This window comes from Schistocerca americana, chromosome 8, assembly GCF_021461395.2.
Source record: "Schistocerca americana isolate TAMUIC-IGC-003095 chromosome 8, iqSchAmer2.1, whole genome shotgun sequence".
In the NCBI taxonomy this organism is placed as follows: Eukaryota; Metazoa; Arthropoda; class Insecta; order Orthoptera; family Acrididae; genus Schistocerca; species Schistocerca americana.
The window spans coordinates 423988859-424006217 of record NC_060126.1 but is presented as its reverse complement, the minus strand read 5'-3'; the positions used below and the strand labels follow the sequence as shown (position 1 = coordinate 424006217).

General features: G+C 43.4%; 1 protein-coding gene across 1 annotated transcript in view; it reads right to left on the bottom strand.

Moving 5' to 3' along the window:
* Positions 1-17359, bottom strand: part of LOC124545894 (protein sidekick-2-like) — a 1033035-nt gene that overhangs the window by 31454 nt on the left and 984222 nt on the right. Inside the window, exon 5 of the mRNA XM_047124853.1 lies at positions 3685-3972. Within this exon, the coding sequence (XP_046980809.1) occupies positions 3685-3972 (288 nt within the window). The remainder of the gene's footprint in view (positions 1-3684; positions 3973-17359) is intronic.

Sequence of the window (17359 nt, the reverse complement as noted above, 5' to 3'; positions counted from 1 at the left end):
CAATGTTTCACTTCCCATACGTGGCTACTCCGGTCAAATACCTTCAGAAAAAATTTCCTGACACTTAATTCTGTATTAACACATTTCTCTTCTACAGAAACGCTTTTCTCCCCATTGCCAATCTACATTTTATACACTCTCTACTTGGGCATTCGTCAGTTATTTTGCTGCCCAAAAACTGTCTCGTCTCCTAATCTGATTGTCTCAGCATCGTCTCATGTAATGCGACTTCATCCCATTATCCTTCTTTTGCTTTTGTTGACGTCCATCTTGTATCCTCCTCTCAAAACACTGTGCATTTCGTTCAGCTGCTCTTCCAAACCCTTGCTGTCTCTGACAGAATTACAATTTCTACGGATAACCTAAATGTTTCTAATTGTTGTCCCTGGACTTTAATTAGTATTCCGTATTGTTCTTTGATTTACAGTACTGCTTGCTAAATGTATACATTGAATAACATCAGGGATTGCCTGCAACCCTGTCCCACTCTTTTCACAACCACTGCTTACCTTCGATGCCCCTTGACTCTCATAACTGCTGTCTGGTAGTTCTTTACAAGTTGGAAATAGTCTTTCGCTTCCCGTATTTTTCCCCTGCTACCTTGTGAATTTCGAAGAGAGTATTCCAGTCAACATTGTCAAAAACTTTCTCTAAGTCTACAACTGCTATAAACGTAAGTTTCCCTTTCCTTATCGGATCTTCTATGAGTAGCTGCAGGGTCAGTGTTGCCTCGCGTGATCCTGCATTGCTCCGGAATGTAAACTGATGTTCGCAGAAGACGGCTTCTGGCAATTTTTCCACTGTCCAGTAAATAGCTCGTGGTATTGTGGCTCCGTAAAAAAACTTGTGGTATTATTTTGCAACCATGACTTATTAAACCGATAGTTCAGTAATTTTCACACCTGTTACAATATGCTTTTTATGGAATTGGAATTATCGCATTGTTCTTGACGTTTGAGGGTATGTCGCCTGTCTGATAGATCTTCCACACCCGATGGAAGAGTTTTGTCATGATAAATAAATGTAAACATGATCCGTAGTAGGCTGTAATGTGATGTTTATTTAACTGTGCGACTAGATAATTTCGACTAAGCGTCATTGTCAAGCAAATTTGTAACATCTGTATTTCATGTCATTCTGAAGTCACTTTTATTACAAGCAAAAAGTAGCCATATTCCGTCATTTTACGAAAGGATGAACATTACAGCGACACCTCTTAAGATAGTATTCCGAACGTTCCTCTGTGTACAGCAACTTAGTAATTGACAGCAGCTGGTAATTCGTTGCCGCAATTACATATTCATCCACAGACTTTAAGATTCTCAATGGTTGTAACGTGCTTATGGTAGGTGCCATCGAAAGTATTAAAGTCTTTTTGGATATATATGTATATCTGACAACAAATTACAAGCTGCTATCACTTACTATGTTCTTGTTTGGAATACTATCTTAAGAGGTGTCACTAGACGGTGGATCATGTCGTAAAATAGCTGAATGTGGCTACTTTTTGCTTCTAATTAAGGGTGATTTGAAAATGACATAAAATACAGATGTTACAGATGTGCTTGACTAAGACGCTTAGTCAAAAGTAGATAACCTCACGATTAAATAAACATCGCATTAGAGCCTACAATGGACCATTTTTATGTTTATTAAGCATAAGGAGGCTGTGGATCCCCTCAGATACAAAATTTTTAGTTTTGCCATTGTTAGCTCTTCGAAGGCTACCAGTAGTTCTGACGAAATATCGTCTAGTGGCAGGGCCTTGTTTCGACTTGGTCTTTCAGTACTCGGTAACTTTCTTCTCGTAGTATCATATCTCCCAGTTCATCTTCACTTATTTTCCCTTCCATTTATGTAATCCGGCCTTCTAGTTCATCACCGTTTTTGTTTGCAGAAAAGTGCCGTTTTGACCAAACAAATACGAAGTTTGTGGGGTGACAGCCAGCCCAACACTGTGAAACCTTGGCTTCCCAAAACCTTAACACAGTCAGTTCTGATCGAACTGCCGCGCGGGATTAGCCGAGCGGTCTAAGGGCGCTGTAGCCACGGACTGTGCGGCTGGTCCCGGTGGAGGCTCGAGTCCTCCCTCGGGCATGGGTGTGTGTGTTTGTCATTAGGATAATTTAGGGAAAGTAGTGTGTACGCTTAGGGACTGATGACCTTAGCAGTTAAGTCCCATAAGATTTCACACACATTTAAGCATTTTTCTGATCGAATTCTCTATGGTAGTCGCCATTTGGCACCAAATGAGACGTGTTTAATTTTTTTAAGGGACTGATTTCATTATCATTACGTTTTAAAGACATATGCTGATTTCTTTTTACAAACGTAAGCCTGTTTTACTAAATATATGTACTCCCACAGTTAGTTATTGATCTCTTACAAGATAGTGATTTTACATCTGGCATTTCGTGGGCAGCCAATATTTCTCCTAATTTATTCCAGTTTTGAGCTTGACAGTTTGATAAGTGGAAGGTAGGGGAGGAGGTACTGACAGAATTCAATCTGTGTGAACGGAGTGTGAGTCGTGCTGGGGTAGAGCAGTCGGAAGAGCACTTGCTTGCGAAAGGCAAAGGTCAAGAGTTCGAGTCTCGGTACACCATACAGTTTTGATCTGCCAGGAAGTTTCAACATGTCAAGTGCTCCGCAGTATATGTTAAATACATAAAATCAAATGAAACTTCCTGGCAGATTAAAACTGTGTACCAGGCCGAGACTCGAACTCGGGACCTTTGACTTTCGGGGGCAAGTGCCCTATCAACTGAGCTACTCAAGTACGACTCACGCTCCGTCCTCACAGCTTTTCTTCTCCTACCTTCAAAACTTTACAGAAGCTCTCCTGCGAACCTTGCAGAACTAGCACCCCTGAAAGAACGGAAATTGCGGAGACATGGCTTGGCCACAGCCTGGGGGATGTTTCCAGAATGAGATTTTCAGTCTGAAGCGGAGTGTGCGCTGATATGAAACTTCCTGGCAGATTAAAACTGCGTGCCAGGCCGAGACTCGAACTCGGGAACTTTGCCTTTCGTGGGCAAGTGCTCTACCAACTGAGCTATCCAAGCACGACTCACGCCCCGTCCTCACAGCTTTACTTCTGACAGTACCTCGTCTCCTACCTTCCAAACTTTAAAGAAGCTCTCCTGTGAACCCTGCAGAACTAGCATATCAGCGCCCACTCAGCTGCAGAGTGAAAATCTGATTCTGGAAACATCCCCCAGGCTGTGGCTAAGCCATGTCTCCGCAATATCCTTTCTTTCAGGGGTGCTAGTTCTGCAAGGTTCGCAGGAGAACTTCTGTAAAGTTTGGAAGGTAGGAGACGAGGTACTGGCAGATGTAAAGCTGTGAGGACGGGGTGTGAGTCGTGCTTGGGTAGCTCAGTTGGTAGAGCACTTGTCCACGAAAGACAAAGGTCCCGAGTTCGAGTCTCGGCCTGGCACACAGTTTTAATCTGCCTGGAAGTTTCATATCAGCGCACACTCCGCTGCAGAGTGAAAGTCTCATTCATAAAATCAAATACTTGAAAATGGGATAAAAAGCTGAAACTTCGGTTGTACTTAAATGAACAATAAAACAGTCAAATGGCGGTGTGCTCCTTTAAAGAAATATCGTATGACTCAGCAACATCAGGAACAGTTGGGACGTGTTTCAGTTTTGGACACTTGCGCTGTGCGAGGGACTCACCGTCGAGCACGTGCAGCAGGACGGAGGCGGAGTCGAGGTTGCTGGGCTTGCACGTGTAGTTGCCCGACTGCTCGCGGCGCGCGCGCTGGATCAGCAGCGTGCTGACGGTGGCGTCGGGCGCGACGCGCTCCAGCCGGATGTCCTGGTAGGAGAGCACGCGCTCGCCGTCGTGGTACCAGAAGATGTAGGCCGGCTCCTCCAGCGACTGCGTCACCTCGCAGCGCAGCGCCACCGTGCTGCCCGCGCGCACGTACAGGTCGTGGCCGCCCGCGATCTCCACGCGCGGCACTGCGGGGCAGCAGAGGGACACACGTCACACGTCATACGTCACACGTACCGTAGAGGCCCGTGTCCGACGGCTCTGTTCCGGTCACTTGCCTGGGTGAGGACAGGGGCCACTTATAAGTCTGGGATCTACGAACTGCACTATTGCGCCAACTGAACTGAACGATACTGTGAAATATAAAATTTTCCCGGCGAACTACGTATTCAAAAAGATTTCGGGCTTGCAGCCGGTCGTCGTTAGCTTCCATCCACGATATTTCGACTGGACACCTGCCAGCCATCCTTAGGTGAGCCATCGAAGACAGACGAATACCCTTTTTTTTCTTTATTGTGATTTCATTCCCCTGCCCCATATGGACAGGGGAGGGCTGTCAGTGGCACAATCCGCCGCTCTTCAGCCGAGTGACATGACAACTTAAAATAAGAATAAAATGTTACATACATAAGGCGATAAAGGGGACCTTCAAACAGAATAACGGGAGAAAATGGAGGTAAAATATATAGACTAACACGGAGACGTTCATGGAGAACAGGTAAAAAAAAAGTCACCATGAAGTTAAAAATCACAGTTGGTGATACTTCAAAACTCAGAGAAGGCACTGAATGGACATACACACGTTAAATGTTGGCCACAGTAGTAAAAACACTCGGGAACAACACCCTTAAAACCCACTTGGACCACACACGACGAAGAATAAAACTGCCAGGCGGGACCTGCCGAGGGAAAGGGCAGAGAGGATGGAAACGGGGCAGCAGGGGAAGCGGCGGGATGAAGAGAGGAGGAGCATCAGTGGGTACACGAAGAGGCGGGAGACACGTGGGGCGGGAGGTGAAGAGGGAGGACAGTGTAGGAGGGAGTGCAGAGACATTGAAAGGAGGCACAAGAGATGGAGGGGGAGTAGGAGGTGGAGCCGCTCAGGAGGAGGGAGGGGGAGGAGAGGGAGCCCTGGGGAGGAGGCAGGAAGATGGGGTTAGAGTTGGTAGGAAGCGTAGATGTCAGGGCGAAGCTCATCATCCGGGAGGGGGACGAAGACGCCCTCCGTTCCGTAATATATAGCGTGCAGTGAGTATTCCGCGCATGCGTCAAAATCATATGGACAGACGAACCACACCGCCCGCCAGCAGCGGTCTCGCTGGTGGAACTGCAGAACTCAGCTGTCCTCGGCATTGTCAATTGCCTTTGTTGGCAACATTCCCTTCAAAATTGCAAGAATCCTCCACGGTTTCGAAGTGAAAATAGTTTTCCGTCCACCATCGAAGATTTCCGACTTGCTGGGATCAGTGAAAGACGATCTGGTATTGCGGAATGCGGGAATTTATAAAACACCTTGTCAGTGTGGCATGTCATATGTAGGACATACATTGTGAACAGTAGAAGAACGTTTCCCTGAACATCAACGCTGTACTCACCTTTTGCAACCTAGCAAGTCTGCAATTGATGAGCATTGCATTTCCACTGGACACTCAATGGAGTATGACAAGACAACAATTTTGCCCACAGATACATCGTTTTGGCACTCCGTCATAAAAGAATCAGTGGAAATTCGCATGACAGACAATCTTATCGACCGTGACAATGGCTACCAGCTTGATAATGCGTGGAACCCCGTCATCTCTAAGATTTGCCCCAGACAAAGACGCCAGAGTACTCCGATGGCCGCGGCAATTGACAATGCCGAGGACAGCTGAGTTCAGCAGTTCCACCAGCGAGGGCGCTGCTGGCGGGCGGTGTGGTTCGTCTGTCCATATGATTTTGACGCATGCGCGGAATACTCGCTGCACGCTATATATTACGGAACGGAGGGCGCCTTCGTCTGTCTTCGATGGCTCACCTGAGGATGGCTGGCAGGTGTCCTGTCGAAATATCGTGGATGGAAACTAACGACGACCGGCTGCAAGCTCGAAATCTTTTTGAATCTGACCGATACTGTACGTCAAACATGTGACGTCATACTGATACGTACTGGGAGGGAACACTACAGTTTCAGTATTTGTTATGCATCTACGGTGATTACCCTTCTAAAACAAATACAAACAGATAAAAACAAACTAAAAGTGACGTAGTTCTAGGTGGGAGAAGGGGAAAACATTTGAGCCTCTGTTTTCAGCATGACGGCCATTTTGGAAGCCGCCATCTTAAACGCAACCTCTTAGTTCTCGCTCCTGGTTACTTGTCAGCGTGAGGAGAGATGCCACATATAACAAGGGGAGGTCACGATGTTGGAACCACGGATTTATTTCGTACTTTGTACACGTTAAAAAGGCCAGTAAAACAACATAATATGCAAGTAGTAAGGTGCACTACCCTGGCAGTTTGAAGAAAATTATAAAAGTTTTACTTGTCCATTTTGTGACTTACGTGTCCGTGCAACGCGGCTTGCTGTAAGGAGTCATTGTGCTCAAGTGCTTAGGCTCGGTAACTCAGAGTGTTCGGTCATAGGGTTAACTGACTTCTGTAATAAAAAAGGAAAAAAGACTGATTTAATGATCAACGATCGACCTGAACAGGTTTCATGTGACGTCCACCCCGTACAAATGCAACGAACAATAGCTAACAAAATGAAATTTTAAAAAAATCTAGTGGTTAACTATCGTTCGTGCTATGCAAGAGGGTCGCGCACGATGCGACGGTTTCCAATCCTGCTAATACATTTCTTTTAATTTATACTTTTTCGTAACTGGTTACATCATTTAATTTATGAGACACTTCAGAGGTAAAATAATTTTTAAAAAAGGCATGCACACTTTTTGATGAAGTTGTAGATAACTTCATATGTTATTTGACTATTTACTACTTTTTATCAAATTTCCAAGGTTAAGGGATAGGCTTGGAGAGCCCCAGTCAAATCTCGATAAATAATTACCCGAGTGACGTTATTCAGTAATATAGTAAGTCACAATGTGTGAGACCATAAGAGTAATGTACAATTTCCCTTTCGGATGTGCTCTCAACACCAAATGCTGTACTATGGTATTTGTCACACTGACGTGGAAAACATAAATTGAAACATCTACCACGTCAAGTGAATCCAATTTTCCCTCGTTTACAGGAAATTTTCAGAGTTTCTAAGGAAAAACACACCTCGTTGAAATTTTGAGAAATTTCTCTTTCTTCCGACTGTACTGCTTAAAACTAAAGTTGAGCGGGAGCTGAACCGTGGCGTGACATACGTTCGTTTTAGGAAGCTCGAAGACTAACCACTTGACCACAATGAACTCTAACATGAACCACCCGTTCACAGATGCATAAACCACATGATAGAAGCGTCAAACTTCTCTTGCGATTTCGTCGAAAATGCTAGAGTAGTGCAATATACTACTTGCATGTTATCCTGTTTTAATGGCCTACTAAAGGTGTACATAGTTTGAAGTAAATCTGTGATCCCAAAGTTGTGGCCTCCCGTTGTAAGTGGGCGTTCTTCAGACTGCAGTACTGTTCCAGTTGAACTTAACGATACCAGGAGTCAGATACGAACAGTTACTTGTAGGTGCACATACAGAATGAGAGCACAAAAGCAAAGTATTTGTTATGCACCTACGGTGGCTACCATTCTAAGACAAATACAAGTGGATAAATACAAATTAAAAGTGAAGTAGTACGAGATGGGAGAAAGGGAAAAACTTGTGAGTCTGTGCTGCCAACATGGCGGCCATTTTGGAAACTACCATCTTAAATACAACTCATAATTTCGAAATGGAAAGGAAGTCATGTGCCACATCAAACAGATAATGAATTACACGAGAAAACAAAGATTCCTTACAGCTTAGCTTTAGTATTCTCGAGATATGACTGACGTAAGTGTCTATAGGTTACTACTGACGGCACCACAGAGGAAACTGGGGTCAGATGAATATCAGCCTCACTTAGCTTGTGCTCGCACTCCGGTTAGTTAAAGACCTGAAGCAATACGTAAAGTGTATAAAAACAGCAATACAACGTGCTCCACGACACGAGACGATATTGCAGTGCCTTTGTTTGTTAGAAGAACGATGCATTATTCCTTAGGAAATAGATGCATGTCATTGCATCGTTCTTATATACGGCCTGTTGCTTCCTCTAGTGGTGTTTCTCTAGTCTCTAGATCCGCTATACTTCAAACGTCGATCTTTAATAAATGAAGAGTTGTACACATAAATGGCTATATGGGTGGTACAAGAAACATATGTCAGTACTTGGAAAAATCATGTTCATTGGGTTTTAGTTCTTCGAACTCGGGTACTTCAGTTTTTAGGACTAGATGTGACAGAAATAGTAAAACCGGGTCAGCTACAAGAGAGAACAAACACAGTTTATAATTGGTAGCAAATAACAGAAATATATTTACAGCAAAAATTCAAACATTTGTCGCAATCTACTGAATTAAATGCTACGAGTACCGCCACATTAATCCGCCATCTTCAGGCATTTTAACAATGATAATTGCAAATATTTGGTAGCAGTAATTTACTGTCCGACAGAAGCTGCTTGTTGGTATTACTTTACGAACTAGTTCCGGGCTTTGGATATCATCAGCGGTATGTGTATTGAGCAAAAGACACATTTTGCTCGTAACGTGACACAGCGTATAGCAGTGCCTTATGAGATGAGATTTTTCAATTTATTGTAATTCGAATTGCCTTACATGTAATCTTCTTTAGCGTGTGCCAATGACAGTACTTCGTACCGTTCATGTAACAGAATTTTTTTACGAAATGTACGTGGTTGTTATTGGTAACTGCCGAACCTGCAATGATTACTTTCGGTATACGTGGTGTCGTCCGAAGAGCGAGATGGACCGACGAATGAGCGACATGGTGCAGCCACACCATGGATACTTCGTAACGCCGTCGCTACCACTCTTCTACTTACGTGAGAGCACAGTACCGCTGTGACCCATTCTGTGGTCATCGACTAAGAAGGCAGCATCGTCTTCTTGTCTGTCAGCTGTGAGATAAGTGTATTACGCGGAACTCTACATGGAAGTTGTTGTTAAGTGTAACCTGAGTGAGAGGCTTTTATTTTGTCTGACGTACGGGAGTGATATGTTGATGTTCAGAGACAGCTGCGAATACTCACCGACATGGGCCAGGTGGTGGCCCGTGACGGTACCAGTGACGTGTGTCGCTTTGGATCGGAGGATATTCTCTCTGGTTTCAAGCGGCTAGCGGAAATGGTAAAGACTGCCAGTATTGCTTGCGACATTAATGCTGAGCTCACCATCTGCAGTATCGTCGACAGAACCGACTGTGGTTCTTTGGTACAGAGCCGAGTGGAGGGTCGAGGTTCTGCAGCCGGGCAGGCTGCAGATTCCTTGACTTGCGCCATCGGGTGGTGGGTTTCCTGGTTCCGCTTAATAGGTCAGGAGTCCATTACACACAGGAAGCGGCTACACGGGTTGCGGGGTCTGTGTGGAAGGGACTGGGTGGTTGTTTAGGTTAGAGGGTATCAGGAAACCACAGAAAGGGCATCCGTCTAAAATGGGGCAGGTAAAACACAGTAAGGTAGTAGTAGAAACGATCGGTATTGTAGTTGTAAATTGTCGTAGCTGTGTTGGGAAAGAACCAGAGCTCCAAGCCCTAATAGAAAGAACTGAAGATCGAATAGTTATAGGTACGGAAAGCTGGCTAAAGCATGAAGTAATTTCATCCGAAATCTTTTTCAAACGACTTAACAGTGTTCAGAAAGGATAGATTAATTACAGTTGGTAGTCGAGTATTTATTGCTGTCAGAAGTATTTTGCCTTGTAGTGAAATTGAACTACATAGTTCCTGCGAAATAGTATGGGTAGAGGTTATACTTGAGAATCGGACTAAATTATTAATTGGATCGTTTTACCGAACCCCCGACTCAGAAGAAGTTGCTGAACAGTTCAAAGAAAGCCTGAGTCTCATTTCAAATACGTACCCCACTCATACAATTATTGTCGGTGGCGACTTCAATCTACCCTCGATATGCTGGAAAAATTATACGTTTAAAGCCGGCGGTAGGCATAAAACCTCATCTGAAATTGTACTGAAGGCTTTCTCAGAAAATTATTTTGAACAATTAGTTCATGAGCCCACCCGAAGCGTAAATGTTTGCGAAAGCATACTTGACCTCTTAGCAAGAAATAACCCTGGACAAATTGGAAGTATCATGACGAATACAGGGATTAACGATCATAAGGCGGTTGCAGCTAGGCTGAATACCATAATACCCACAACCATCAGAAAGAAACGCAGAGTACGTATATTTACGAAAGCTGATAAAAGTGCTCTTAACGCCTTTTTAAGATACAGTCTCCACTCCTTCCGATCTGATCAAGTAAGCGTAGAAAAGATGTGCAATGATTTCAGAGAGGTCGTATCTACGGCAATTGGGAGATGATATACCACATAAATTAATAAGTGATGGTGCTGATCCCCCATGGTACACAAAACGGGTCAGATCGCTGTTGCAGAAGCAACGAAAAAACCGTGCCAAATTTAAAAGAATGCAAAATTACCAAGATTGGTAACGTTATGCTGAAGTTCGAAATATGGCCCGTACTTCAATGCTAGATGCTTTTAACAAATTCCACAACGAAACACTGTCTCGGAATTTGGTAGAAAACCCAAAGAGATTCTGTTCATACATAGAGCACACAAGTGGCAAGACGCTGTCAATACATTCACCGCGCGATAACAACGGTGAAGTCACTGATGACTGTGCCGCTAAAGCAGAGTTACTAAACACGGTTTTCCGAAACTCCTTCACCAAAGAAGACGAAGTAAATATTCCTGAATTCCAATCAAGAACAACTGCCAAGATGAGAAACACAGAAGTAGACATCCTCAGTGTAGCAAAGCAGCTTAAATCACTTAATAAAGGCAAGGCCTCCGGTCCACATTGTGTACCAATCAGGTTCTTTTCAGAATAGGCTGATACAATAGCTCCATATTTAGCAATTATATACAACCGCTCGCTCACAGAAAGTTCCGTACCTAAATTCTGGAAAGTTGCTCAAGTCACACCAATACTCAAAAAGGAAAGAAGGAGTAATCCGCTGAATTACAGGCGCATATCACTAAAGTCGATTTGCAGTAGGGTTTTGGAACATATACTGTATTCGGAGATTATGAGTAACCTCGAAGAAAACGATTTACTGACACATAATCAGCATGGAGTCAGGAAACATCGTTCTTGTGAAACACATCTATCTCTTTATACTCATGAAGTAATGAGTGCTATCGACAGGGGATGTCAAATTGATTCCGTAATTTTAGATTTCCAGAAGCCTTTTGACACAGTTCCTCACAAGCGTGATCTAAACAAACTGCGTGCCTATGAATTATCGCATCAGTTGTGCCACTGGATTTATGATTTCCTGCCATAAAGCTCACAGTTCGTATTTATAGACGGAAAGTCATCGGCTAAAACAGAAGTAATATCCGGCATTCCTCAAGGAAATATTATAGGCCCTCTATTGTGCTTGAACTATGTTAAAAACATAGGAGAATCTTAGATTATTTGCAGATGATGCTGTCATTTAGCGTCTTGTAAAGTCAGCCGGCTGGAGTGGCCGAGCGGTTAAAGGCGCTCAGTCTGGAACCACACGACCGCTACGGTCGCAGGTTCGAATCCTGCCTCGGGCATGGATGTGTGTGATGTCCTTAGGTTAGTTAGATTTAAGTAGTTCTAAGTTCTAGGGGACTTATGACCACAGCAGTTGAGTCCCATAGTGCTCAGAGCCATTTGAACCATTTTGTAAAGTCATCTGATGATAAAAACGAATTCCAAAATGATTTAGATAAGACATCTGTATCGTGCTAGAAGTGGCAATGGAAGCTGAAAAAAGAAAAGTGTGAAGTTTTGGCTTGAGTACGAAAAGAAATCAGCTAAATTTCGATTACGCGATAAGCCACACAAATGTGAAGGCTGTAAATTCAACTAAATACTTTGGGACTACAATTGCAAATAACCTAAATTGAAACGATCACATAGACAACGTTACGGGCAGAGCAAACAAAAGACTGCGATTCATTGGCAGAACACTCAGGAGGTGCAACAGGTCTACTAATGAGACAGCTTTCACCTCGCTTGTACACCCTATTCTGGATTATTGCTGTGCAATGTGGGATCCGAATCAGATGGGACTGACGGATGACGTCTATGAAGTACAAAGAAGGGCAGCTCGTTTTGTATTATCGCGAAATAGGGGAGATAGTGCCACAGACATGATATGTGAATTGGAGTGGCCATAATTAAAACAAAGGCGCTTTCCATTACGACGAAATCTTCTCATGAAATTTCAATCAGCAGTTTTCTCCTCCGATTGCGAAAATAGGGAGAAATGATCATCACAATAAAATAAGAGAAATCAGGGCTAGCACAGAAAAATTCAAGTGCTCGTTTTTCACGCGTGCCGTTCGAGAATGGAACGGCAGAGATAGCTTGAAGGTGGTTCATTGAACCCTCTGTCAGACACTTAATTGTGAAAAGCAGAGTAATCAGGTAGATGTAGATGTAGACATTCCTGTGGAAAGGCACTGTAGGATTGTAAATAATTCTTCTTGGCTATATCATAATAAAGTGAACTAATATTTTTACATCTACATCCTCACCTACATGGATACTCTGTAAATCAAATTTAAGTCTCTGACAAATGGTTCATTGAATCTTCTTCACAACAATTCTCAATCATTCCATCCTCGTACAGGGCCCGGCAAAACGAACACCTGTGTCTTTCCGTGAGGGCTCTGATTGCCCTTATTTTATAATGATGATCGTTTCTCCCTATGTACAGGAGATCGGCGTCAACAAAATATTTTCGCATTCTGAGGAGAAGGTTGGTGATTGAAATTTCGTGGGAAGATTCCGCTACAACGAAAAATGTTATGTTCACGCCAAATCTTGCACCATTTCAGTGACACTCACTCCCCTGATTTCGCGATACTACAAAAAGTGCTGCCCTCCTTTCAACTTTCTCGATGTATTCCGTCAATCCTATCTGATAGGGATCCCACACCGCGCAGCAGTATTCTAAAAAGAGGACAGACAAGCGTAGTGTAGGCAGTTTCTTTAGTGGTTCTGTCACATTTTCTAAATGTCCTGCCAATAAATCACAGTCTTTGGTTTGGCGTCGCCACAACATTTTCTGTGTGTTCCCTTCCATTTAAGTTGTTCGTAATTGTAATTCCTAGGTATTTAGTTGAATTCACGGCACTTAGATTTGACTGATTTATCGTGTAACCGACGTTTAACAGATTCCTTTTAGCTGTCATGAGGATGACCTCACACTTTTTGTTATTTAGGGTAAATTGTCAACTTTTGCAAGATACAGATATCTTTTCTAAATCGTTTTGCAATTTGTTTTGATCTTCTGATGGCTCTACTAGTCGATAAACGACAGCATCATCTGCAAACAACCTAAGACGGCTGCTCAGATTGTCTCCTGAATCCTTTATATAGATAAGGAAAAGCAAAGGGCCTACCTATAACACTACCTTGAGGAATGCCAGAATTCACTTCTGTTTTACTAGGTGACTTTCTCTCAATTACGACGAGCTGTGACCTCTCTGACAGGAAATCACGAATACAGTCACATAACTGAGACAGTATTCCACAAGCACGCAATTTCATTACAAGCCACTGTTTGGGTACAGCGTCAAAAGCCTTCCGGAATCAATTTGAAATCCCTTTCAATAGCGCTCATCATTTCGTGTGAGTAGAGCTAGTTGTGTTTCACAAGAACGATGTTTTCTTATCCGTGTTGACTGTGTGTCAATAGACCATTCTCTTCAAATATGTTCATATATGTGTGAGATCCTATGGGACTTAACTGCTAAGGTCATCAGTCCCTAAACTTACACATTACCTAACCTAAATTATCCTAAGGCCAAACACACACACACACACCCATGCCCGAGGGAGGACTCGAACCTCCGCCGGGACCAGCCGCACAGTCCATGACTGCACCGCCTGAGACCGCTCGGCTAATCCTGCGCTGACCATTCTCTTCAAGGTAACTCATAATATACGAACACAATATGTTTTCCAAAATCCTACAGCATATCGACGTTATCTATATTAACCTGTTTTTAGTGGATTACTCCTACTACCTTCCTTGAATATTGGTGTGACCTGTGCCACTATCCAGTCTTTGGTACGGATCTTTCGTCCAGCCAACGGGTGTATGTGACTGTTTAGTATGGAGCTATTGTATCAACATACTCAGAAAGGAAGCTAACTGGTATACAGTCTGGACCGGAAGACTTGCTTTTGTTAAGTGACTTATGTTGCTTCACTACTCCGAGGATACCTGCTTCTACGTTAGTCATGTTGGCAGCTGTTCTTGATTCGAATTCTGGAATATTTACTTCGTTTTCTTCGATGAACGAATTTTGGAAGGCTGTGTTTAGTAACTCTGCTTTGGCAGCACTGTCGTCGATGGTATTTCCATTGCAATCTCGCAGAGAAGGCATTGATTGTGTCTTGCCTCTAGCATACGTCACATAGGACCAGAAACTATTCGGATTTTCTGCCATGTTTCGAGACGAAGTTTCGTTGTGGAAACAATTACAAGCTTCTCGCATTGAAGTCCGCGCTAAATTTTGAGCTTCTGTAAAAGATCGCCAATCTTGGAGATTTTGCTTCCGTTTAAGTTTGGAATGTTTTTTAGTTGTTCCTGCAAAGTACCAAGAAGGGCCAGCTCCGTCATTTGTTAGTTTATTTGGTATAAATCTCTCAATTGCTGCCGGTAATATTTCTTTGAATTCAAGCCACATCTGGTCTACACTTATTTTATTAATTTGGAATGCGTGGAGCTTGTCTCTCAGGAAGGCGTCAAGTGAATTTTTATCAGTTGTTTTACTAAATAGGTGTATTTTTCGTTTATTTTTGTAGGATTTGGGGGTTACAATATTCAATCTCGCTATGCCAACCCTGTGTTCACTAACCCCCGCATCCGTATAGATGACAGTTATTAGTTCAGGATTATTTGTTGCTAAGAGGTGAAATGTGTTTTCAGAACCGTTTGCTATTCGCGTATGCTCATGAACTAATTGCTCGAAATAAAATTCAGAGAATGCATTTAGCATAATTACGGATGAGTTTTAAGCGGACATCGTGATTTAAACATATAATTTCGCCAACATATCGAGGGTAAATTAAAGTCGTCACCAACTATAATCGTATGAGTCGGGTACGTGCTACAAATCAAACTCATGTTTTCTTTGAACCTTTCAGCAATTGTATCGTCTAAATTGGGAGGTCGGTAAAGGGATCCGATTATTATTTTATATCGATTGGCAAGAATGACCTCTGCCCAAACTAACTCACAGGAAGTATCTACTTCAATTTCGCGACAAGTTAAACTACTTCTGACAGCAACAAACACGTCACCGCCAACCGTGTTTAGCCTATCCTTTCGGAACACCGTTAGGTTCGTCGCAAAAATTTCTGCTGAACTTATCTCCAGCTTTAGCCAGTTTTCAGTGCCTATAACGATTTGAACATCAGTGCTTTCTATTAGCGCTAGGAGCTCTAATACTTTCCCAATACAGCTACGACAATTTAGAACTGTTATACCGACTTTTCTTTATTTACGTTCTTTCTATGTTCGGCCTGCACGCTTTAAGAATGAAGCCCTTTTTGTGTTTTCCCGAGACCCTCTAACCTAAAAAACAAGCCGGTTCACGCCACACATCCCCTGCTACCCGTGCAGCCGCCTACTGCGTGTAGTGGACTCCTGACCTATTCATGTGTTATAGTACCATCTCGGTCTATACCGCCCGGTTAGCCGTGCAGTCTAACGCACTGCTTTCCGGCGTGGAAGGCGTGCCGGTCCCTGGCACGAATCCACACAGCGGATTAGTGTCGAGGTCCGGTGTACCGGCCAGTCTCCGGCTGGATTTTAAGGAAGATTATGCATCTGCCTAGGCAAATGCCGGCTGGTTCCACTTATTCCGCCTCAGTTACATTATGTCGGATATTGCTGTGCAAACACTTTCTCCACGTACACGTACACCATAATCACTCTACCATGCAAACGTTGGGGTTACAGTCGTCTGGTGTGAGACATTCCCGCGGGGGTCCACTGGGGGCCGAACCGCACAGTAATCCTGGGTTCGGTGTGGGGCGGCGGTAGTGTGATTGGACTGCTGTAGCCTGTTGTGGGGTTGTGTACCACTGCGAGCTATGACGGCACGGAGCCTCTCCGTCGTTTCTAGGTCCCCGATTTAATACAACACGATAACCACTTGGTCTCCTCACGCATAAATGTACAGAACTCGCCATTGCGCTGATGACTGTGTTTTCGTCCGGTATAACAGTTACATCGCAGAATTTATATAACGCTGCTTCCAGTTTGTTAGAGGAAAAAAGAAATGTATTGGCATTAAAGAATTGGCAGCGAAATTTTCTATGATTTTTCTTAGATCGATCTGCTAGTTTAAAACAATCTGAGCATGTTGTGTTTCGTTACATTGCCGTCCGTTGTGGCCGAGAGGTTCTACGGGCTTCAGTCTGGAACCGCGCCATCGCTACGGTCGCAGTTTCGAATCGTACCTCGGGCATGGATGTGTGTGATGTACTTAGGTTAGTTGGGTTTAATTAGTTCTAAGTTCTAGGGGACTGATGGCCTCAGATGTTGAGTCCCATAGTGCTCAGAGCCATTTTTTAACCATTTCTTAGAATTTCTGTTTATTCCAAAATATTTAGTAAGCAGAACTTTCCGACGATATGTAGGACAGATAATCATTGTGTCACGTCACTGGCTGTGTTGATTTGTTCTTTTAAATTTGTGCTAAGTGAAGACACATTCTTGCCAGTTATGTTCAGATGTTCTTAATATCTTCTTTTTTTATGTATCTTTTGTGTAATACAGATACCGCTGATAACGGTCAACACCCGAAAATAGTTAGGTACAATAAAACACCAGTAAGAAAGCAGCTTCTGTCTAACATTTAATTACTACTGTCCCATATTTACAATTTCTATAAGATGCAGGGTACCAAAATATACAAGACATTAATAATTACAACGACATGGGGAAGGTTGAGCTACCAGCCTACGGTTACACTTGCGTCGTGGAACCACAAAGCCCAGCATCAGGAGAACATACTCCGAGCATGCAGTGCAACTTACAGTATCGGTTTCCGTTCCGGAAACTATTAACTCTTGTCATGTGGCCGTTTGTAATGCTTAAGTTCCACATTCCGAAAGTCAACCTGAAATGGAAGGGTATCAACTCTGCATGGTTTGGAGCGTGCTGTAAAAGAGTCATTCGAATTTAGGTAGCATCGTCCTCCGTCATTGACATTCCTGTTCGTAATAAAGTTAATGAGTGCAGTTAAGCATGTATTAGGGCGCATCGCGTATGGTGCGGCGGTGAGTAACGGTTGTTCCCCGCTGTATACTCGCTGCAAATACCCAACTTCTAACGTCAGATTT